Raw genomic sequence first — 23,949 nt, 5'->3', positions numbered from 1 at the left:
AAATAAATCACAATATGTTTGTTCATTATCCTGTTGCTAGATACCTGGGCTATTTTTCATTTTTGGCTATTGTGAATAAAATCACTATGAACATTAATGTACGGGTCTTTTCGTGTACATATCCTGTCATTTCCTTTAGGTAAATACTTGGAATTATTGGGTCAAAGGTAGATGTATATTTAACTTTATAAGAAACTGCCAAGGTTATTCTATTTGAGATTTCCACTGTGATATATGAGATGTCTTTACACCACATCTTCACCAACATTTGTGGTATGTCCTTTTAATATCAGCCATTTTTGTGAGTAGGAATAGCATCTCATTGTGCTTTTAATTTTCATCTCCCTGATGACTAACAACGTTGAGCATGTTTTCACTTGCTTATTGGCCATTCATATATCTTTCTTTATGAAGTGTTTGTTCAAATCCTTTGCCCATTTTTTTGTGTTGTCTTTTTATTACTGAGTTGTAGGAGATCTTTATATATTCTAGATAAAAGTGCTTTGTATATGTTTTACGAATATTTTCCCCAGGTCTCTACTGTGCCTATTATTCATTTCCTTATCAGCATCTTTTGATAAAATCTAGTTTATCAAAATTTTCTTTTAATGGTGAGTGCTTTCTGCATCCTATCTAAGAAATCTTTGCCTGCCTTCAAGTCATGAAGATATTCCCCTGTTCTCTTTTATAAGCTTTATAGTTTTAACTTTTACTTTTAGGTCAGTGATTCATCTTGAATTAATTTTTGTGTATGGTGTGAGGTGGAGATCAAGATTAATGTTTTTTCTCATACAGAACTATAGTTGCTCAGCTTTGGTTGTTGACTTTCTTCTCCAATTGAATTGTTTTGCTGCCTTTGTCAAAAATCAATTGGCCATAGAAGTTTAGCTCTATTTCTGGACTCTCATCTCTTTTCTAATGATCTTTGTCCATACTATGCCAATACCACACTGTGTGCGTTTCTGCCGCTTTCGAGGTGATCTTGAAGTCAAACAGCATAAGCCTTCCACCACTTCCCTCCCAGGATTATTGTGCCATTCTAGGTCTTTCCATTTCCACATACATTTTTTAATCAGCTTGTCACTTTCTACTTAAAATGTCTGTTGAATTGTGATTGAAATTGTTAAATCTATAGCTCAGTGAGAAAGAAGTGACATCTTGACAGCATCAAGTTTTCCAATCCTCAAACATGGTATATCTCTCCATTTATTTTGCTCTTCTTCAACATTTTATAGTCTCCAGTGTATAGGTTTTGCAGGTGTTTTGTTAAATTTATTCCTAAGTAGTTTATGTATCTTGATGCTTCTGTAAATTAAGATTTAAAAAAAATTAATTTTCTATTTTGGGGCTACCCCTGTGGCTCGTTTCTTTCCAGGACTCCCCCCAATCTTCCGGCTGCTCTGCTAGCCACAAGTTCTATCTTCTGATGCCTCAATCCAGTGAGACTGCAGCTTTCTGCTCCTCTTGCCCCTCTCAGATTGGAAAGTGCCCTCAGTCAAAAAATCACACATTTACAAATCTCATTAGTTGCAGTTCAGCTCTCAAGAACAGATTTCCCTCTAGTTTCTGCTTGCTACGGTCGTTCTGCAGGGACTTCAAGGTAATTTGCTTTTTAATTTTGTAGATAAGCAGGAAGATTAGTCCAGCCAAGCTATTCCACCATTTTGGAAATCTCTGCGCTATTTTAATGAACAAATCTGTTCTCTGCAAATGGGAGAGGGCTGGGGAGCAGACAGTTGCCTTTCAGACAGACAGCCTTAATGCCGCACAGCAACAGCCAGCAGCGCAAGCCCCGGGGTCAGATGTCTATAGTGTCCATCCTCCCACCGCTACTTAGCTAGACATCCTTAGACAACGTGTGTAAGCTCTCTGGATTCAGTTTGCTCATCTATAACACAGAGAAAACAACAGTATCTATTTTGAACGGTTTTATGAGGATTAAATTAGGTGAAACTCCTCAGGACAGAATCTGGCACAAGGTAAATACTCAAAAAACCTTAGCATTATTTTAACACAGTGATCTCTTGTAGATTCAGGCCCTTTGTAAAAACAAACAAAGATTGGAAAAACAAAACAAAACTCTGGTTTCCTCTTCTTCTACCTTTTATCTCCTTTTCTTTTTCCTTCGCCTGGACATGGTAGTTTGGCCAGGGAACAAAGTAGTGGAGCTGAGGTGTTGGCAGTGGCTGCAGAGCCAGGAGCAGAGCGAAGGAGGAGGTGGGGCCAGGGCGGAGCTGTCTGGAGGGGTTAGGAGATTGGTTACACACAGGATGACTGAGCCAAGGAGTAAATATATTGAGGATAATATGACATGTGTTTCTCACTGTTGGAGAAAGTACTTGAAATATGGAGAGGAGAAGGCTACAGAGGACCCGTAGATAAGGGACTGGAATTGGAAGTATTGCTGAGAACCCACGGCTGGAGAGAGAGAGAGAGAGAGAGGGATTGAGAGACTAAGATCAATGCCACTCTGATAGTCATTTGCACACCAAGCACAGACTCTTAGTTTCCAAACATCCTTCTCACTAAAAGGATCCAGGGCTCTTTGGAGAAATGGCTGATTCCAGGGCTGGGGCAAAGAAAGCACAAGATGAGCCTGGAATATCTTTTTTTGCTAGAAAATAAGGAAGTGTTTAGAGAATGTTGGGGATATATAACAAGGAATCAGTATCAGCTTAAAGGGGGTGACGTGGGCCAAATCTGGGACAACCTAAGCATTAAAATATATAATGATAGGAATGGATTACATCTCACTGAATAGAATCTAAGACAGATAGATAAATAAATAAATGGGGGAAAAGGAAATGTTCTTTCTTATAGTAGAAGACCAACTAGGAAATGTAGAAGAGAGGATGGAAATAGAAAATCAGCATTTGGCAACAAACTCAATGTTGGTTGGTTCAGGCACAATTCTCCAATGGACGATAAGGGTGGAGGTCTGCTGATGAAAAGGATAGTGACATGGTCTCTGTGTATCCCCCCTCAGACACTAATTGAATACAAAGGAAAACCTGGGAAACACAAAGGACCAGGTCCTGAAGGCTAACATCACCAGAGGTAGAACAGATAAGCAGAGCATGCCTCCCACCTTGGCACACCAAGAAGAAAGAGCACGATGTCATTTCTGAGATATTCCTGCCAAGAGTTCATGGCTGAGTCTAGTCATGAGATGCAGACAGATAGAATAAAAGGCCTCTGCTCTTCCAGACGGAGGAACATTTCCAGATTGGAGGACACTAAAGAGATCTGACAACTAAATGCAATGCGTATTCTGGACTGGCTAGGAAAAGGAGACAATGTAGGGACAGTTGGTGAAATTTGAATCGTCTCTATAGTTTGGATGGTAGTAAAGTAGCAATGTTGATTTCCTGATTTAAATGGTCACAGTATAGTTCTGTAGGAGAGGGTCTTTGTGTGGGAGAAATAAACACGGGGGTATTTTTGCTGATGGAGCAGTACTGCAACAACTTGCTTTAAAATGATTCAGAAAAAAAATAATGATAATGGGCATATTGTGTGTGTGTGTGCATGTGTTTATGAAGAGATAGAGCTACTAAATATGGCCAACGACACATTTGAACACTTGGGGAATCTGGGTGGAGGTGATATGGAAGTTCTGTGTACTGTTCTTTCAACTTTTTTTATAAGTTTGAAATAATTTCAAAATAGAAAGAGAGAGAGAGACTCTGGTGAGGGAGGGCCCCAGCTATATGAAAAGTAAAGGCACCGTATCAAATGGACAAATAAGACTTTTGTCAGGCCACACAGGGCTTTGCAGCCCCGCTTCCGCTGAGTCCCCGACCGAAACCAGCTCTTGGCTCTGTGATTGGTGAAACTCTCCAGGGCACAGCTTGTGCAAAACTTTTCTAGGTTCCCTCCTAAAAAGCAACCGATTTCTGTTGTAGGGATGGAGAGGAAAGGTTAACTCTAGATCCTGGGGGTGGAAATTCATTGAGACTCTTCATCCAACAGATTTTCACAGGAAGATTGATTTCAGCTTCAGGTAAGGGAGAACTTGGGGGTTTTCTAAGCATGAAATGCACTGTTTGCGAGGCTGCCTGATGCTGAGCAGATTTTTACCAGGGGGCATTCTTCCCACCTCCACCATCACCCTGCTGGCTACTGACGGAGGTACGTTGTATAATAAAGAATTTGTCTGGTCTTTGTTCTTACTTCTGGGGAGCTTGGCTCCGGGGAGAGAAGAAGGCTGGAGATGGAGTCAAATTACACAGCTAATGATTTAATCAATCAATCCATCAGTCAGTCATACCTATATAATGAAACCCCCAAAACGCTCTAGACTCCAAAGCTCAAGTGGGCTTCCCAGTTGGCGACGCACACCAATGCGGCTGGAGGGTGACACGTTCTCAGGACACAGAAACTTCATTTCTGGGATCCTCCCAGAGCTCACCTTACGTGACTCTTGGTTTGGCTGGTTCTGATTTGTATTCTCTATAATATAACTGTAATCATGAGTAGAGCGCCTTCCTAAGTTGTATGAGTTGTTCTAGCAAATTATTGAACCTGAAGGGATAGAAGGAACCCCTAAATTTATAGCCAGTTTGTCACAAATGTGGGTGACCTGGTAACCCCGGAGCTTGCAATGGAGTTCTGAGGAGGGGTGTCTTGTGGGGAACTGTGCCCTCAACCTGTGAAGTCTGTGCTAGCTTCAGAATTGCACTGTGTCAGAACTGCATTGCAAAGTGTGCCAATCCTTCAGGCGTACCTGGGGAAAAACAAGGTTGACAACCACAGGTCACGTAGAAACTTTGCAGTCGCACAGATCCAGAGTGTGAACCCAGTTCTGACACATACTTCTAGTAGGATGACAAGGTCTGCAAGCCACTGTCTGCTTCCTGCTGTCCTCTACCCTGGTTCTGTGAAGCTGCAGAATGGTTCTTTCATTCAAACCGTCAGCAACTATCCAGGACATACCCACTCTGCAAGCCATAGTTAGGAGCCCCAGTGTACACACACAGAGCCCCCACTCATAAAGCTCCTACTTAGTCGGCGGAAAGAAGAAAGTGCCTTAAATTGAGGGGACCCAGTTTAAAAGAAGAAAAAACTTTGACGCTTGACATTATCTCCCTGGGAGGGAGTTTGCAGCAGCCCTGCCTCCTTCACCCTTTGCTGTCTTTTCACTAATAATCACATAGCTTCTCAAACAAATGGTGGGAGAAGCAAAAGCAGCCTCTGCCCACTGCTCATGAATTGCCATCAGTGAGTCAATATTTCTTTCTCTATTAATAAGTCACTTTTTAAAAACACAGTATAAGATGTACTCACTAAATTGCCATATGTAACATAATAGAAAAAAAAAACCTGTCTTAATTTTATCAATTGCTATTTAGACAAGCCCAGGATTCTTTTTTGCTACGGGAAAACCTTTCCTTCCGCCCATATGAGGGCCCCTGAACAGCAGGCCCTCGGACTGCTCGGGGCTCTCAGCCTCTCAGGCTTTCTTGCAGTTTCCATGGCTTTTCTTCTTGCTTGGCTCACACTGACTTACTTGCTTTATCATACAGTGTGAAGACCCCAAATGCCTTTGTCTCTCTCCCTATTCTCGGGCATTTCCTCTTACCGGTCAGAAACAAAGAAGGAGTGGGACTCAGTGCTTCTCCCGTGCCCAGGATAATTTATTTCCAAAAAGAAAAAGGTCCCCCAAGCAATTAATTACTCACTCCACTTTCTCTCTCCTTTATTGGTACTCAGGCAATTTTTTTTTTCCATCTGAAATTGATTTTTGTATATAGTGTGCCGTATGGCTTGAAATTAACTTGTTTTCACAAGGATATCTAACGTTAGGTGACCTCACTGGGGCTGTTCCTTGTCTCTGTTTCTGTTCCTTTCACCTAATTGTCTATCCTGGGACCTCAGCCACATTTTATAACTTCTTTAGTAGTCTCTGTAGTCTCACGATTTTCTCAGGCTCACCTATTTTTTTTTTTTATAAAACACTTCATCTTTTTGTTTTTTTTCTTGAGCTTCTTAGACATAGTTCATGCTAGTGGCTGGTCTTTAACAACATGACAGCTGAGTGCCCCACCGCCCTCCATTAGGATTGCCCACGTCTTGCATAAGGTCATAGCTCCTTCCAGGGGCAGCCTGCACCAGTGACTGGTAACTTCAGGGGTTTAAAGGCACTGTCTTTTCACCCCAATTTCAGACAGGTCTGCTGGGCCATCCCAGGTCCAGAGCTCCCACAGCGTGGTGGCCTCACAGCCCAGCCGCTCCCTCTGCCCGTCCCGCCTCCATCACCCTCCAGGCGAGCTTCGGGAGCGGTTCGCCCACACACTTCCTGCCTGCAAACCTCCACCTGCGGCTCTGGCCTTCGCATTGCTTTCCAAGCTTGTTTTACCTCACCCTCCTTATTCTTTGCTCTATGATGACGAAATGCTCCTTTTTAAAAAGGTGATTGAATTTAAAGTTTTAATAAATTAAAGCCTTAGTTTAGAAAAGTCTTGCCTAAATTCTGCCTAAAAAGGTGTCATTTTGAGATTGACGGCAAATAGAAATGGGTGATTTTTGTTCAAAACTCTCATTGGTTCCTCATTTTCCATAAGCTAGGATAAGAGCCAAACTCCCTAGCACAAGGCATAAAAGGCCCTTGGGAATCTCCCCCCATGTGTTCTTTCTAGCCTCCTCTCCCCTCTCACTGGGATGTGCTCTGAGCTCCAGCCTCCCAGAATTCCTCTCTTTCTTCTCCAAGCACAGCGTGCTCTTCCTGCCTGGAGGACGCCTGGTCCCCTCTCGCTCCTTCCTCGCCTCCGTGCCTGAGCCGCCAGTTATCCTCCAAGGCCCAGGCAGCACTGGGAGGTCCTCTGGGAAGCCCTCCCTGACTTGCCTTGACAGGACTTGTTTCCTCCTAGTAAGATGCTGTTACAGGTTGAATTGCGTCCCCCCCCCCCAAAATGGTATGTTGAAATCCTAACTGCCAGTATCTTAGGAAGTGACCCTATTAGGAAATAGGGTCTTACAGACTAATCAAGTTAAAATGAGGTCATTAGGATGGGCCCTAATACAATATGACTGGCGTCCTTATAAAAAGGGGAAATTTGAACATAGAGTGTGACATACACAGGGAGGATGCTGTGTGAAGATGGAGGATCTGAGTGAGCTGCCTATGAGCCAAGGAACACCAAAGATTGCCACAAACCACAGAAGCCAGGAAGAGGCAAGGGAGGAGCCTTCTATGGGCTGCAGAGGGAGCACGGCTCTACTGACATCTTGATCTCAAACTTCTCCCCTCCAGAACTGTGGGGTGATGCATTTCTGCTGTTTTGAGCCACCTTATTTGTGGTACTTAGTTATGTCAGCCGTAGGAAACTAATACAGACATTCACTAATTAGAACCAAAATAACTGTCCACATTTGTTTTTTCAACTTTTCAAGTCCAAGGTCAGAAGCCAAACCTCACATACTATACTATCATCCCTGATTCCAAGCCCAGTGCCTGGCACAAAATGGGTCCTCAAATATCTGAGGAATGAATGAACGAGTAAATGAATAGGTGCCAGCTCTCTGGATGACAAGTCAGGGTTATGAAGGACTGTGACCTGCTGTCAAAATTCTGAAGAGATCAGGAGTGTGGTGATTAATGATAGTGGCTTTGGAGTCAACTGGATCCGGCCATGGCTGTGTGTGTTGGGCAGGTCACCTAACCTCCATTTCCTCATCTGCAAAATGGGGGAAATATCCCTTCCATTATGGGATTTTGGTGGAATTAGGTAAGATAACATTTAACGTAAGTAAGAAGAGCAGATATTAAATTATAAGCACACGGCACTCCCCCCTCCATCTTCTAAGGAGGTTTTTCTGTGCATCCTCAAGTTTTGAACTTCTGTAGAATGAACTTGGTAATGCGGGAGGTTGAAGTGCAAAGGTCTTGATCCAGTTGGATTTGACTTACCCTGGAAGAAGCAAAGAGTGACCGAGGGAAGAAAAAGAATGAATCCTGAAATGAGCAATGGAGGGGGAGAAAGATAAGAGCCTTCTGGGGCTGGATTTCAGGAATTTCTGAAAATGCAAGCAATGATATTTCCAGACAGCAGCCAACCCAACTTAACATTAAGAAATAGGTATGAGCATTTTAAGAAGTTTTGCTATCTGTCTTGAAAGTGATTCCCCAGTGATGTTTTTCTCATCTCAAAGAGATTACAGTAAACATTTAAACTGATTTTCAATTCTTTTTAGATGACAGGCTAGTATTTTTTGGAATGGGGCACTACTGAGACTGGCTTCAAGGAAGAAGCAAGCTGGTCAGCTTCATGTGGGTTACAGATACCTGAAGAGCTTAGCACAATGGTTGGCACAGACTAGGAGCTCAATAAATGGTGGTCATTATCATGATGGGCAGGCAAGGGGGAAGGGGTAAGCATGGCTCAAGGGTCAAGTCAACCAGGAGCCGGATTAATTAACTCAAGAAGTCTATAATTGAGACAGAAATCTGAGAGCCTGAAGGGTCCCTGGGCCAGAGGCTTCTCAGACTCTCCCTGGCAGAGTGGGACCTGGTGATGTGGGAGAGCCACCTCCACAAGAGTAACTGACTAAGGAGCCGCCAAGGGAAGAGGAGGGAGCCATGGCTGCCAGGAACTTCCAACAGCCATTTAGCTCTTTAGAAGGAGCACCGGTGGTGGAAGAAAGCATTCTCTGGAAAAGGGATCTGAGACTGTTTCCCAGCTGAAGACAGGCCCAGCAGCAGCAGGCGGGCGAAGTGGGATAAGAGAGACTTGCAGGACGTCAGGTCACGGCCATGAAGGAGGTGGCTGGGAAGAAACAACGCAGAGAAAAAGGACTTCCTCCTGCTTAGAGCAAGAAAGCCGTGAAGGGTTTGATGTTCCCAGGGCAAAGCTCGCTGCAGCAGCTCCTTCCTTTTTCCCTCGGCTACATGTGGAGACAGGAAGTAAAACTCTGAGAAAGTGCAAACACAGGTTGCAAAGGCAGCAAGAGGCCTTCTCTTTAAATGACTTGAACAGAAGAGGTTCTCTGAAAAATAAAAATATTCTGTTAAAAATAAGCTATTCCGTCAAATGTTCGAATTTACTAATAAACCACAAGGAAGGGCTCCTGATGCCAAGCTGAGATTTAGGAGGAAAGAACATTACAAATCAGTCAGGAAAGTACCAGGTGGACTTCATGTACTTCTTTGAAAAAGTCCCCTTACTGAAATACCTCTTAAAGTAATGGCTTCCTGAGTCATTTGTGCGGCACGTAGCGTCTGCCTCAGGATGGCAGGGGTGGGTCATACGAGTCACTTCAGCATGACTGATGAAGTTTTAGTTCTCTCATAGAGTGATGGGTTAGGGGCTTTCACTTCACTGTAATGCTCCATAACTCGCCTCAGTGAGTCTCGACAGGCATCGTTGGCATTTGCGGCTGGACGATTTTCTGTTGTGTGGGACCATTCAATACCCATGGCTGCAGCCCACTGAATGCCTTGTCCCATGCCCCAGTCATCCTGTCAATGACGACAACGTGACAGCCAAAAAGGAGGCCCCTACACATTTCTAAATGCCACCTTCCAGGAGGTGTGGAACAGCCCCCAGGGAGAAACGTTGACTCATCTATTCAGTACCTATTTTCTTCTGCATATACCAAAAGTTACATGAGAATGCCTCTCTATGATTCCTATCCATGCATTCAACAATCACAGCCTGAGCACTCCCTCGTATCGGGCCCCGTTCCAGGTGCTGTGGACACAGCACATGAGACAAAGTCCCTGCCCCGGGAGCTCCCATCCTAGTGCAAAGGCAGATACCAAAGCAATATATGTGTTCTATCAAGGACCTGAAAAGGGTTCATATCTTTGACTCAATTCTATGCCTGGAAGCATGCTATGGACTGAATGTTTGTGTCACTCTCAAACTTATATGTTAAAACCCTCACCCTCAATGTGATGGTAGCTGGGGTGGGGCCTTTGAGAGGCAATTAGGTCATGAGGGTGAAGCCCTCACGAGAGGATTAGTGCCCTTTTATAAGAAGAGACGAGAGAGAGATAAGCTCTTTCTCTGCCATATGAGGACACAGCCAGAAAGTGGCCATCTGCAAAACAGGAAGAGAGCTCTCACCAGATCCCCACCTGCTGGCCCCTGATGTCAGACTTCCAGCCTCTAGAACTGTGAGAAAGACATTTCTGTCGTTGAAGCCAGCTGTCTGTGGTATTTTGTTACGGCAGCCTGAGCTCACCAGGACAGAGCACAAACAGAAGAAATGATTCAAAATACATGAATACCCGGTGTGCAAAGAAACTCACCGCAGAAACTTCTAAAATAGCAAAATGCCCACAACAAGCAGCCAATCCAAATAGTTTGAAAAGGGCTGTGCAAATGACAGTAGCATCACACAGAGTTTATATGCTAGTTTTTAAAATGGTATAAAGAGCTTGGAATAACTTTTGGAAAATGCTTCTATTATAATAAATGGGAGATATATGATCATATATTAAATATGACAGTGATGGAAGCAGAAACGAACAAGTCCAGAATGAAATACATCAAATTGTTCACAGTGTTGTCTTGGGGTAGCGCAATCATACACATATATGTATGCATTCTTCTGGGTTTGTGTTTGAACTTTTGTATATACTGTCGTAGTTAAGAATGGCCTCAGGAGTCAGAAACTGTTTCCTCTCTGATTTGCTTTGTGCCTTTGGGCAAATTAACCTCTCTGCTTTGGTTTCTCCATTTGTAAAATGTAAATATTTTCCTGTCTCATACGGTTCTTGCGAAGATTAAACGAGATGATACAAGTAAAGAGGTCAGTGTAGTGCCTTATGCACAGTAGTGCTAAATAAAATGCTATTATTATTATTGAATGAACATGTATTCATTTTATATATTGTTGGATTTGATTTGCTCATATTTTGCTTAGGATTTTTGCATCAATGCTCATGAGAGATCTCAGTCTGTAGTTTTCCTTTCATGTATATCGTTCATGCTTTCATTTTACAATTATAAAAAATCTCTTCAAAAATAAACATTTAAATTTAGTATTATAATAGCCTTGGTTTTGCAGATTGGGCATAAAAAATTCATAGTTAAATGATAGGAGCAGACATCATCTCCCAACCTGAGACAAATGCCACAGCTTATGCCCACGTGCTTGGCTCGTGCGCTGCCAAGTGGACACTTCATACCCTACTTACTGGCTCAGCTTTTAAGAGATGAATAAACTCTCTGTAAAATATAAAACCTTAAAACTAAAAATCTCGACTAGACAGTAAATATCACAGGACCAGAGAGAAAATGAATAGCCAAAATCCACTCAGGTCTTGCTCAAGGTTAAGTTGAACAGATATTTTGCCTTCTAGATTCTAGAAGTTCATATGTGAAAGATGCAGCCATAAAAATAAAATCTACAACTCTACAGATACTCAAATGTTTATTAAGCTCATAAAACTTAGACTGGAACTTTAGAGCCTTGAGTAAATTCAGAGATCAATTAATTTGACTCTCTTTTTAAATGAAGAAACTAAGACCCAGGGAGGTCAGGCGACTTTCCCAAGAATATACAGGGAATTCTATTTTAGATCAGCTGAAATCCTACTAACCCTCCTACACTTTATCATTTATGAAAGCCAATCTTCCTTCCATCAACTTCTTATTTGCTCTTTATATCAAGTGATCTAGGAGATTACCAGTCTCATTTGAGTACTCGCTAGGCATCAGTGCGTTCATTCGTTCATCCATTCATTCTACAAACATCTACTGAGTGCCAACTTTGTGTTAGGCTCTCTGTAGGCACTGCGGATATAATGGTGAACAAGACCTAGCCTTTGCTCTCCAGGAGGCCACCTCTGCTTAGAGACTGACTGGCCGATACAGTGCTGGGTTGGGGTAAATGGGAGCACTAGGGCGCCACCTCCAACCACCTTCTGCCTATCTACAGACTTTCTCTTCCCTTCCGCCCCACCTAGCCTTCTCCTGTCACTCTTTCATAGACTCGTACAGACTCTGAGTATCTTGTGAGTTCTTAGACCCTGTAACATGACCCCATACCCTGGGCTCCCCACCATCCAGGTGATTGCTAATCCTTCCCCAGAGAGCGTGAGTCAGGTGGGTATCCTGCAGCCAGGGGTGGGTCCTTTGGGGCAGTCACTGGTCCCAGCACCCCTGAGACAGTGATTCAGTGAATTTGGGATGGGACTTGGTAACCTGGTATTTTTAAAACTCCCTGGTGACTCGGATCTTCTGCCTCACCTGGGAAGACTGACATAGTGGTTATAGGAACCAATCTGCCAGCCCTATTCGTAGCACCTCTTGGGCATTTACTGCCACAGACCCCCAGATGCCACCCCTGTACCCACCAGGTCAATCAGAAACTGTCTCTCCCCTGCTGGAATCTGGAATTCAGACATGGAATTGTAGCCAGTCTCTGTTGTCTTTGTAACGGGAATCCATCCATCCATCCATCCATCCGCCTATCATTAAATAACTCTCATTAATTTATTCAGCAAATTGGGGAAACAAAAGCAAAGTCCCTCTCTCATGGAGCTTATTTTCTATTGGGGGGTAAACAATAAACAAGCATAATAGTACCTCAGGTTCTGATATGGGCTAAGACAAACAAAGCAGGTAAGGGCAGCAGAATGACAGGGGGCTGCTACACTACACAGAGTGGCCAGCAAAGTCCTCTCTGATAGGGGGGCACTTGAATAGATCCCCAGAGGAAGTAAGGGAGAGAGGGATGGCCTTATGGGGGAAGAACCTTCCAGGCAAAGGGACCAGATTGCGCAGAGGCCCCAAGGTAGGCATTTGCGAGGCCTCAGTGTGCTTGGTGCATTTGAGTGACTGCGAAGAGGCCAGTGGGGCTGAGGTGGAGAAGGCATGGAAAAAAGTGATGGAAGAAAAGTCCAGAGAGGACCAGGCGAGGGCTGGGCAAATTTTTTTGTAAAGGGCCAGGTAGTAAATATTTTAGACTTTGCGAGCCATATGGCTTCTGTCACAACTACTCAACTCTGCCGTCGTAGCTAAAAGCAGCCATAGACAATACATATGTGAGTGAATGTGGCCGTGTTCCAATAAAACTTTATTTACAAAACGAGTGGTGGGCCATATTTGACTTGTAGGCCATTGCTTACCGACTCCTATTGTACGCCAAGGTAAGGACTTTGGATTTTATTTTGAGCGAGACAGGTAGCCATTGGAGACTTTAAGTAGAGCAGTGATATGATCGAAGCTATACCTCAAACGTATCCCTTAGCTGACCTGTGTTTTGAAAATTCACCATGGCCACTCCCTGTAGAATGGACCACAGAAGAATAAGCGCAGAAGCATTTAGGAGGTGAATGCATTATTCCAGGTAAGAGATGCTGATGGCCTGGACCAGGGGAGAGACAGTGGAGGTGGTGGGAAGGAAGTGTTCGGAATCCACATATGTTCTGATGGTAGGGCTGACAACACTTCCTGATGGATTGACCACAGAGTATGAGAGAAGGAAAGAATTCAGGAATGACTCTGAGGTCTATAGCCTGAGACACAATTAACTCAAGGAACAGAGCTGCAATTAATGGGGCCGGGGTGACTGGAAGAGAAGCGGAGTTTTAGGAGAGGATTATGAATTTGCTTCTCAAATTGTATGATTCTCATAGAACTTCAAGCTATGTGACTGCATGAGATCACCTGTGGAGTGACAAGGGACCAGCCTATGGCAACACATAGTGTCACATGAAACATCATGCCAGGGTATGGGCAGGCCACAGGCTACCTGGCCACTGAGAATCTCGGCCAGCAGTGGGGAAGAGTGGTACACTTTCAACAGCCCAGGCCCCAGGGTCATTTCCCGACACTTAACCTTGCTTCAGTGTGGGTGTGCATATGTGTGCAAAGTGCTCATGCTCACCTGCATTCTGTGTACGCCTGAATGGGGGTACCAGCGCCAGACACCGTGATCCTAACGGTGGTGCCCAAAAGATATGGCCACGCATGAACCCCTGGAACCTGTGAACGTGACCTCATTTGGAAAACGGATCTTTACAGATATAATTAAGTTAAAGATCTGAAGCTGAGATCATTCTGGACTATCTGGGTGGCTCCTAAGCCAATGACAAGTGTCCTTATAAAAGACACACAGAGGAGAGACACTCAGAGAGAAGAGGAGAAGAGGATGTGGAGACAGAGACAGAGAGTGGAGTGATGCAGCCCTAAGCCAAGGAACGCCTGGAGCCATCGGAAGCCGGAAGAGGCGAGGGAGGATTCCACCCCACAGCGTTCAGAGGGAGTGTGGTCCTGCCAACCCCTTGATATGGGACTTGTGGCCTCCAGAACCGTGAGAGAATACACTGCTGTTGCTTTAAGCTGCCAGGTTGGTGGTGTTTGTTACTGCCGCCCCAGGAAACAAACACAATAGTGAGACAGGTTCCGAGTTCTCAACACACCCCAGGGATAATTTTTAAAAAGTGATTGAAGAACAAAATAATAAAAGTTAGCATAACATCACTCTGAAAGCATTCATTTTGATGTGATCAAAGCTTCTATCTAACAGGGACATTCAGCAATGCAACTGCCAGATTAAAAATAGAAAAGTAACCACAGACACCTGACTGCAGACTTGTCGATGTAACGCATCTAGGCACACAGACAAATAGAGAGGCCCAGAGCGCGCATGTCTGCCCCATGTGTGCCCCTGCAGGCGTCTGGGGGGCGGGAGGTGGGGGCTGGCCTGGTGGGCGTACACAGGAAGTGGGGAGGGGTGCAGAAAGGAGGAGGTCCCTGTGAACGTCCCTTTTTTATATAACTGTGAGTGTCTCTGTGGTACTGGTTTGTGGTTTCCTGGTTGAAACCTTTCCTCTCAGGTTTTTAGGGACTGTTCTCATGTATGGGGGGCTGGCCTTATGTGGCTTCATTTATTCTCTTCAGGGTAACCTTTCTTTTAGAAACAGCAATTTCCCAGGGCAGGTAATCATGCCTTCCCTTCCTCTTGTACCTCAACCTTGTGGTCTTGCCCCTAGGGACAGCTGGAGGGCAGCAGGCATTGTTCTGGAAACAACCGGAGCCAATGAACTGGCTGTAACAGGACACCACAGATGTATTAAAAAGTGGGGGGCCTAGACGACAATCATTTATTTCTCACAGTTCTAGGGGCTGAGAAATCCAAGATCAAGGGGCTGGCAGATTCGGTTCTCGCTGAGAGCTCTCTTCCTGGCTTGCAGGCAGCCGTCTCCTCACTGTGTCCTCACATGGCAGGGGAGAGAGCTCTGGTCTCTTCCTCTTCTTCTGAGAACACGAATCCCATCATGGGGGCCCCACTCCCATGACCTCCTCTAGCCCTAATCACCTCCCAAAGGCCCCACCTCCTAAAATCACACTGGGAGTTAGGGCTTCAACATGTGAATCCGGGGGACACGAACATTCAGTCCAAGGCACTCTGCGTCTGGGTAAGTGATAGGTTTAAACTCAAAACTAACTGGGACGAATGTCTGACGAGTATAGGGCAGGAACAATGGGTCACAATATCTGAAATCTGCCTCTCTGGGAATATTCTGGAATGCATTATTTGTATTGAATGTATTCTGGAATAGGCTGGGACTGGACGCTGCCCTCCTCACATACGAGGTAAGTGGCACCTGTGGGTCACCCCTGCAGCCTGGAAGCCCTGCTGTGAGGCGAAGGGACGCAGCTGGACGGGGCGGGAAGGGGGCAGAATGGTGCAGTCTCTGTCTCTTCCAGGGATGTAAACGTGGCTTCTAAGTGGGGCAACGCTTGGGGGCAAAACAAAGACGAATCTTGAGAGCGGCTTTTCAGCATGATTGAGGCTGGCTGAGGGAGAGGGTTTAGATGTGGAGCCCTGCCGGCACCCTCGGAACCATACCATATCACAGACAAGTGCCTACTTTTCTGCTTAAGGCCTTCTGTGTGGACACAGATGGTCTGATGGTGGACAAACATGGGCCCATGCAGAGAGTGGGCCATCTGGGGGCAGCCAGAGAGAGAAAACACCATGAACCAGCAAGTCAGTGTGCCAGGCAGACAAAGGAGTGAATATGGCACTTAGAATGAGGTGACTATATAATTTACCCTCTGAATCATGAGGCTTTTGAGATTGGCAGGGGCACTGCTAATGGTCATCCTTGGACAATGTGTGTAAACTAGGACCGTCTGAGACAACAGGGCATGTGGTCAACCTACCCAGCAGAGAGTGAGAGAAGAGGAGAAGGAGAAAGGAGAAGGGAGGAAGAGAATAAGACAGAGAGAGAGAGAATGGGAACGAAGGAGAGGCTGTGAGAGTCAGAGAGACACCCTGTGTGGGCATGTCTGGGTGGCACTCTGCTAGTTGTTTACAAAGTGTTATCTTAACCTCTCTCCCAGACAAGCAAATTAGCATGTTAGAGAAATACATAATGATATAAGCCTCCGCTTGCTACAGAGCTTCAGAGCTCCCAAACAAACACAATTTCCTATGAATACTAAACAAAAGGGAAATGGAAAATCAAGAAGAGCAAACTAGATTTCTCATTCTGCATGTTGCTCAATTCTCTTCAACACCTATCTAATTTCTGCTGGGTCCTAGGCACAAGGGCCAGCACTTATTTACATAGCTTTTAGCAGCACAGAGAAAGCATCACGAGGCTATTACGTTTGCATAGAAAGAAGCTGAGAATAAAGAGGAAACATGAGATGAGCAAGTATGAACGGAGTCACTGTGTTTTGGAAATGTGCTACCACATGAACTGTGCCAGGTGATTCTCAGTTGCTTCTATTTGACCACACACAGCTACATGGGGGTGTCAGAATTTGAGAATTTTTCTTATGAAAGGACAAGTGCTAGGCAAGTTTGAAAGGAGTGGCAGCATTTCGGGCACAGGGAGGATGACGAAAGAAGATATGGGGCTGGAAGTAGAAAAATCCATCAAAGGACGAAGCCCAGCTAGGGAAGGAGAGTGCGAGAAGAGGTCAGGAAGCAGAGGTGGGAGGGGCTGCTCCAGGAGGATCTCGGGCAGGGGAGCTGGGTCTGGGCCTATGCGATGGGACACAGCAGCCACAAACAGGCCCTGAGGAGCAAAGTTGTTCCTTGACGTTTGAATCCAGCTCTTTTGAATTCTACGCTCTCAGAGAACATCTTTCTTCCTGTCAGAGCACTTGCCTCTGTAAAGGTTTATTCATTAGTGTTAGTCAATGTCAGGCTCATCCTTGGCTTGGAAGCCCCATGAAAGCAGGGAGCGCTTCTGTGTTTTGAGGTGTGATGATACCAACAGGCCACAACCAGCATGGTGCCAGGTACATAGGAGGACGCAACAAATATTCGTGGATGGATGATGAAATTATTCAGGACTCTGATTAATGATCTCACCCACATCCATGGCTTCAATTACCACCCAGAGGCTGACAACACTCAACTGTCTATCTCCAGCCCAGTTCTCTCCTCCAGAATCATGTATCAAATAGTCTACTCAACATGTTCATGTGAAAATGTTAGAGCATCTCAATTGCACTTGACAGGTCCAAAACTGAACTTGTGAAATCCCCACTCCCCAGTTAATTCTCCCCAAGTGTTCTTCATCTTAGGGAGTGGGACCCTGTGCACCTGAACCAGGGCTGCCATTCTTGACACCTCCCTCTTCTTTGTTCCTGCATCTCCTATCCATGAGCAAAACTTTTCCTTTCCATCTCCTAAATTCTCTAGATTATACTCACTTCTCTCCACAGACCATGGTGTTTAACAGCATAGTCTCTGGAGGTGGGCTGACTGGGTTTGAAAACAGACTCCGCTCTTATTAGCAGTTTGCTCAACTCTTCTGTACCTTGCTTTCTTATGTATAAAATGGTGATAATAATGGTACGTGCTTCATAGGGTTCTTTGGAGAAGTCAATAATATAATGAATTTAATGTGCTTTCAAAAGTGCTAGCTGCTATCATCATCACTATCACCACCAGCAGCAGCAGCATCACCATCACCATCGTCATTTACAACTATCATCACTATCAACACAACTCTCATCATCACTACCATCATCACCACCACCACCATCATCATCACCATTATCGTTACCGTCATCACTACCACCAGCACCATCAACATCAACATCATCATCACCATCATGACCATCATCATCATCTCCATGGCTACAGTCCTAATCTAAGCTACCATCATCTCTCATCTGGATCACTGTAACAGCCACTTAACATCTCCCCACATCTGTTCTTGTCTTCCTCTACTCTATTTTCCACTATGTAACCCAAGTGATCTTTGAAAAACACAATTTCATGTCATTCATATGTTTAAATTATATCAGTGGCTTCCCACAAGAAATGCGGTAAAATCTAAAATCGTTAACATGGTTTAAATAGCCAACCCTGGGCTCCTTTAGCCTCAAACCCGCCATATGCTGTCCCACTTCAGGACCTTCATATATGCTGTTACCTCTGCTGATAACACTGTTCCTCTTGCCTTCTCCTCTTTCCTTCCCTTCATGATCAAAACCTCTCTGAGATGTTGGTTGTACTCACTGTCTCCATTCCCCAACCAACTGTACAATGGCTTCTGCCCCCATCTTTCCACTGAAACTGCACAGCAAAATGTCATCATGGCACCTGTTGCTGAAGCCAATGAACCTATTTTTAGCCTTATCTGACTTGGCCTTCCTGAGTGTCTGACACTGCTAACCACTCTTCCATCAAAGTTTCCTCTGTCTTTGTCTCCTTGTCTGTGCTCTTGGCTCTTTTCATCTTTCTCTGACTATTTCTTCTTTTTCCTTCCTTTTCCCTTCTTTCTCTATTGGCAGCTTAGAAGTTTATTTCCCAGGGTTTCCTAATTAGAACTCTCTGTCTCTTGCTCTGCTCATTCTCTGTGGGTGATGCTATCCATTCGCATTGTATCCGTTGCATCATGACTCCCAAATCCTCATCACTAGGTCCTTTCTCCCTCCTAAGCTCCAGGCCCATATTCCTCTATGGGGTGTTTCATGCACACTTCAAACATAACGCATATAAAGCTGAAATCTCAGAACACCCTTCCTTTCTCTGCTGGTATCCAATGAATGGTACTAACACCCATTCAGTTGCCCAAGCAAAAGCTTGAGTCATCCTTGTCTTCTTCCTTTCTCTCCCTCCTACATCTAGTTAATCATCAGGTTCTGTTGACGCTGCCTCCTTGGACGCACTCAGAGCTGTCCCAATGCCACTCCTCTAGTTCAGCCTCATCAGTTCCCACCCACACCGTGGCCACAGCTTCCTCATCCATCTCCCTTTCACCAGCCTTTCCTCTCTCCTGCCCTTTCTGTATTGCTGTTAGAGTTCAGGGAGAACAGATTCCTAAATGATTTTCTAGAGAACTAATCGTCCAACTTTTAAAAGAAGGATTTCTTAGGCAAGTAAGAAATGGCTTACTTAAGAAATCACCTCTGTGGCCCTTTCTTAGTGATCCACCACACATGTCAGCCGACTTAGGTTCTCAGAAGTCCTGTTGCAAAATAATTTGTTCCGAATTGTTTAACCAAGCATTTCCCAAACTTCTTTGACCACAAAATCCCTTCTCTAAGACACACTTCTTAACATCTTGCAGGACACTGTGTACTGTTTCAAAACACAAATTTGATCATCTTACTTCCCTATTTGAATATATGACAGATAAGTGGATAAGCACTAAAAGAAGATAGCTTGAACTTTATTCTCTGGGCAGTTAGAAACCTTTGTAGATTCCTGAGCAGGGTAATGACCTAATATACACACAATCCATGGCTTCCAATGATTGAGCTCCTACTATATGCTCGGTGCTTCTCACCTATCATCTCTAATCCTTACAACAAGGCTGCAGGTGGGCCTGGTCCCCAAGAGAGGAGACTGAAGCTAGCTTGGTTACGTGTTGGGTCTAAGGCCGTATAACCAATAAGGGTGGAGTATCTGGCTCAAGGTCCAGGTGCCTTTTAAGCCATGGCTCTTTGCAATAAGCAGGTGACATTTTGCCTGCAGGACAGATTGGAAACAGGAAAAATCAGAAGGCTTGAACATAAATTCCTAGAAGGCCTTCACTTCTTTCTTTGTTTTTCTCCACCCCTGTTCTCACACCCCTCCAAATAACGCCTCGAATGCTGGGCTTTCTTCTTGAGCTTGGGCCCCATTGCCCTTTCCGTAGGCCTCTTGTAACTTTCCCCTGTAAGCACCCAGCAAGACATCAGACTGCTCCGGGGAAGCGTCTCGCCTGCTTAAAATAGGTGTGTTTCTCCCCGGTGTCCGTCCAAGTCCAGCCCCTCAGCTTGATATTCCAGGCCCTCCCTTATCTGCCATCGACTCTCCTTTCTGATCCTGACTTCAGACCCTTTTCTAAATATAACCCATGCTCCAGTGAAACCGAAGCACTCACTGTACAGAGGCCTCCTGGCCTTTGTTCTTGCTGTTCCCTCCTCTTGCAAAGCCCCCTACTCTCCTCAGCTGCCACTTCAAATCTACCTATCCTTCAGGGTCCCTTTTCATCATCACTCCACAGAACATGTCCTAATCTGGACCAACAAGATGTTCTCTGGGTTTCAGCACAAAAGGGCAAGGAGGTGTCCTCAAACTTGGAAATCAGGTTAACTTCTGAAAATTAAACTAGTAAAACCCACCATGGATGGCGTCAGCTACCTGCAAAGATGACACACCCAAAGGAAGACTCAAGAAGGAGACAGTTAAGGAGAAATGAAAACACCCTCCTGGAAGAAGGTGCCTAGAGCTTACTCTCAGGACACAATTGTACCTGCATATCTGGAACCCAAAGATGAGCAAACAAGGCCCTGATCAAATCAGTAACAGGAAACAGAGGGGGTAACCAAGCCATAGTCAATTGTGATAACTGACCAAGGCAGCGAGCCCGTCCATTCCACTCTGCTCTGGCGTATTGAAGCACAGCGTGTGGTGTAACAGACAGACGGCAGCCAAAGGGACGGACGTGGAGGGGCTGCTGCCAGCACCGACCAGAAGAGACACTTGCTGAGTTTGGGGGATACTGACGTTTAGGACAGGGGAAGGTGATGAGAAGACTGGAGATAGTTCTTCCAGCTTTCTCAGACCTGGTCAGTTTTCCCGAAAGTCCCTTGCTTCCTTGGTGCAAATTACAAACTCACCAAGCAACCTTTTCAGAACCGATTTGGCTTTCTTTTGCATCATCGGAAAGGAACATTCTGGGCAGTGGAAAGGGATATCGTCATTGTATCCACCTCATGGAGTTGTTGGGAGGATTCAATGAGATAACATAAGCAGAGGGATTGATACGCAGTAATTGTTCAATATATGTAGGTGTTTAAAATCAACCAGTGTAATGTAACTCTCCTTCTGGTGACAAGTTCTTATCCATTCGGTTAAGGTGAACTGGCTTCCTGGTGTCTAGGCGCCCTGGTGACAGTGGGCCCTTGGATCTGCAAACTGGATTCCGTGACCCTGGATGAGAATGAGCCCACTGAAGGATTGCCTCAAAAATGGCCTGGCATCCACCCACCTGCTCTGGGGCATCTCTAGTTCATTGTCATCCTCTAAATGGCCCCTCAGCTCCCTTCTCTAAGTGCGCGGCACATGTCTTATACAGTTTTTGTTCTATTTTCAATAAAATCGCTTGTGTCTCTCTCTAACTCCAATTCCAACAGAGTATAAACTCTTTGAGGGTGAGGGCTCTTACGGCCCTTGCAGAGCCTCAAATGTCATAAATAGTTAATGAGTTGAAATGAGTTGAATCAAAGGCCAAGCAAATGATCTGGGGTTCGAATGAGGCTATAAAATTTGTCAGCCAGGCTACCGGTGAAGTGGGCTGCAGACCCCCAGAGAGGGGGCCTGGTCCTGCAGGCTGAGAACACCTCTCCTGGCGCCCCCGGCCCGGGGTGGGTATAGGAGGGCCTGCTAGCCTGAAAGACGGCTGCTGAGCTGCCAAGGAAGGCAAGGGAGAGACAGACAAATGGACAGAGCAGGACTGCCTGCCACACTCACCCGGATCTCGGTGTGCACCGTGCATTTCACCAGCTTGAAGTTCTTCCCGGGGTTGAAGCTGTTGCTATAGAAGCAGACCTTGAGGATCCGCACGTCTTCCTTTTCCACGTCTGCTGGCACCACCACCATGGGCTCCGGGGGGCCCTCCGGCCGACGTAACGTGCCCACCTTCACTCGGCTCAGGGGCTCGGACACCCCAGACATCCTCTCAGACGGCAGCTAGGATCGGCACATCGCAGTCCTGCGGAGACAGCAGAGGGACAGCCCTGAAATGAGTCCATGTGGGCCCACATGCCTCAACTCCCAGGGACAGCACCCACCAAGCTCCAAGACCTACGCAAACCACACATTCTCCTGTTCCAGAGAACTGCCCTTAAAGGCATCCGGCTTTGTTGACTGGGGAAAGCTGAAGCATAAAGGAGCAGTTTGCATAAACATTCGGGTATAAACCCCCCCGGACCTCGAGCTCCCTGGCTGAGAGCTCTCTTTTCTAGAAGCCCCCTCTCTCCATCACATTTCTCCTCCCACACTGACTCCTAGGCAAGGGGCCCACACTTTGCAAACGCAGCTGTGAGAGGAGGCGGCCGCAGCATGGTTCCAAGGCACAGCTGAGCAGAAAAAGCGAAGAGCGAGACAGTAGAAAATAGCAGGAGAAAAACAGGGACAAGGGGAAAAAGCGAGAAGAAACAGAGTTGAAGAATGGGTGGCCTGGAGGGCAGTGGAAAGGGGAAGGCAGGAACGGGCCCAGGTGGGGGCCAGGCTCTCAGCTGACGGCTTTGTCTGCCCCCACCTCAGCTGCCAGCCGGAACTTTCTGGGCAGGAGGCCTCAGTCCCACAGGAATTCATCCTACAGCACATCATTGGTTGCATGCAGGAGAATTCAAGAGGGTCTGCTTTCCAGCAGTCCAATTTGGAAGGTCTTCCACCAGGTGGGAGGGGTCTTCTGCTGGGTGGGAGAGGGGAAGAGGTGAGATTCACAGTGAATCTCAGCAAACTTGGTCCTGGCCTCTTGATTCAACCCGTCTCTGTAGGGTTTACTCCCCGCTGGTCTAAAGCAGGGGCACCCGAAGGAGGCAGTGGAAGTTCTCTCTCCAGAATGGTGGTGTCAACCTTGGCTCCACATTAGGATCCCCTGAGAAGCTTTCAAGAAAGCCTAAATCCAGGCCCTATGTTCAGGATTGCCACTGAGTTGGACTTTGGGGAGGCTTGGCGTTGGTATTTTTAAGTTTCCAAGGATTTTTCTAACATTCAGCCTGGGTTGGGAACTTCGGTTCTAGACCTAGCTTAACTCTCATTCTGAACCCCTTCTTACAGGACAATCTCTCCCTTCTAACAAGGTACTATGATTTTAGGGAGACAGTCTTATACCAGGATTTGGGGGCAAAAGGATGGTGTTGACAATATTAAAATACAAATGTGGAGTGATAGATTTTAGAAGTGGAATCCAAGCCTATGTTCATTCATTCACCCTGTGCTGGGCCCTAGACAGGAAGATGTAGACAGTCATTAACTTCAAGGAGTCACTCGTTTTCAAAAGCCAATGTGCGTTATGAAGACAGAAAGGAGATGCTGTGAGGATGAGGGAAGGAGCAGGACATGTCCCCTCCACCAGGGGCAGGCAGACAATGGGCAGAGCGCCACACAAAGGGAAGCCAGAATTTGGGACAAGAGAGATGGAGAAAAGACTATCTGGTCTGCCTTATTCTGGAGACTAATGTGTATATTCTAGAAGCATCCATGCCATTTTCTAATGAATATCTACTGAACACTTCTGTGTGCCAATACTCTGCTCTGTACCAGGCATGTATCTCAGTTTCCCAAGACCCTCAATAAGGAATCCAGAGAAAGTAGCTTGAGGGCAACTCCAGCAAACCCACAGGGGAGTAGGAAATGCGTGACAGGGAGAGGAATAGAGCCACGGGAGGGTTACCAGCTGAGTGACCCCTTGACCCCCTGCAGTGCAGTTCTGCGGGGAGCCCTGGGCGCCAGGACAGGAGCTCCTCTCCCGGGAAGGGGGGATCTGGGTGTTTATACACCACTTCTCACAGTCATTGTTCCCAG

General features: G+C 45.7%; 1 protein-coding gene across 22 annotated transcripts in view; it reads right to left on the bottom strand.

Annotated features, from left to right (window-relative positions):
- Nucleotides 1-23,949, bottom strand: part of PTK2B (protein tyrosine kinase 2 beta) — a 123,402-nt gene that overhangs the window by 38,565 nt on the left and 60,888 nt on the right. For 19 of the 22 annotated variants that reach the window (XM_070611318.1, XM_070611314.1, XM_070611325.1 and 16 more), the window contains exon 2: nucleotides 21,889-22,129. In XM_070611318.1, the coding sequence (XP_070467419.1) occupies nucleotides 21,889-22,092 (204 nt within the window). In that variant the 5' untranslated portion in view covers nucleotides 22,093-22,129. Of the gene's footprint in view, nucleotides 1-21,888; nucleotides 22,130-22,225; nucleotides 22,427-23,949 lie in introns of those variants that run through there. The other 3 variants (XM_070611315.1, XM_070611324.1, XM_070611331.1) reach the window with 3 other exon arrangements.

Source organism: Equus przewalskii, chromosome 2 (assembly GCF_037783145.1).
Source record: "Equus przewalskii isolate Varuska chromosome 2, EquPr2, whole genome shotgun sequence".
In the NCBI taxonomy this organism is placed as follows: domain Eukaryota; kingdom Metazoa; phylum Chordata; class Mammalia; order Perissodactyla; family Equidae; genus Equus; species Equus przewalskii.
The sequence above is the reverse complement of the archived record's forward strand: the minus strand, read 5'-3'. Positions and strand labels throughout refer to the sequence as shown.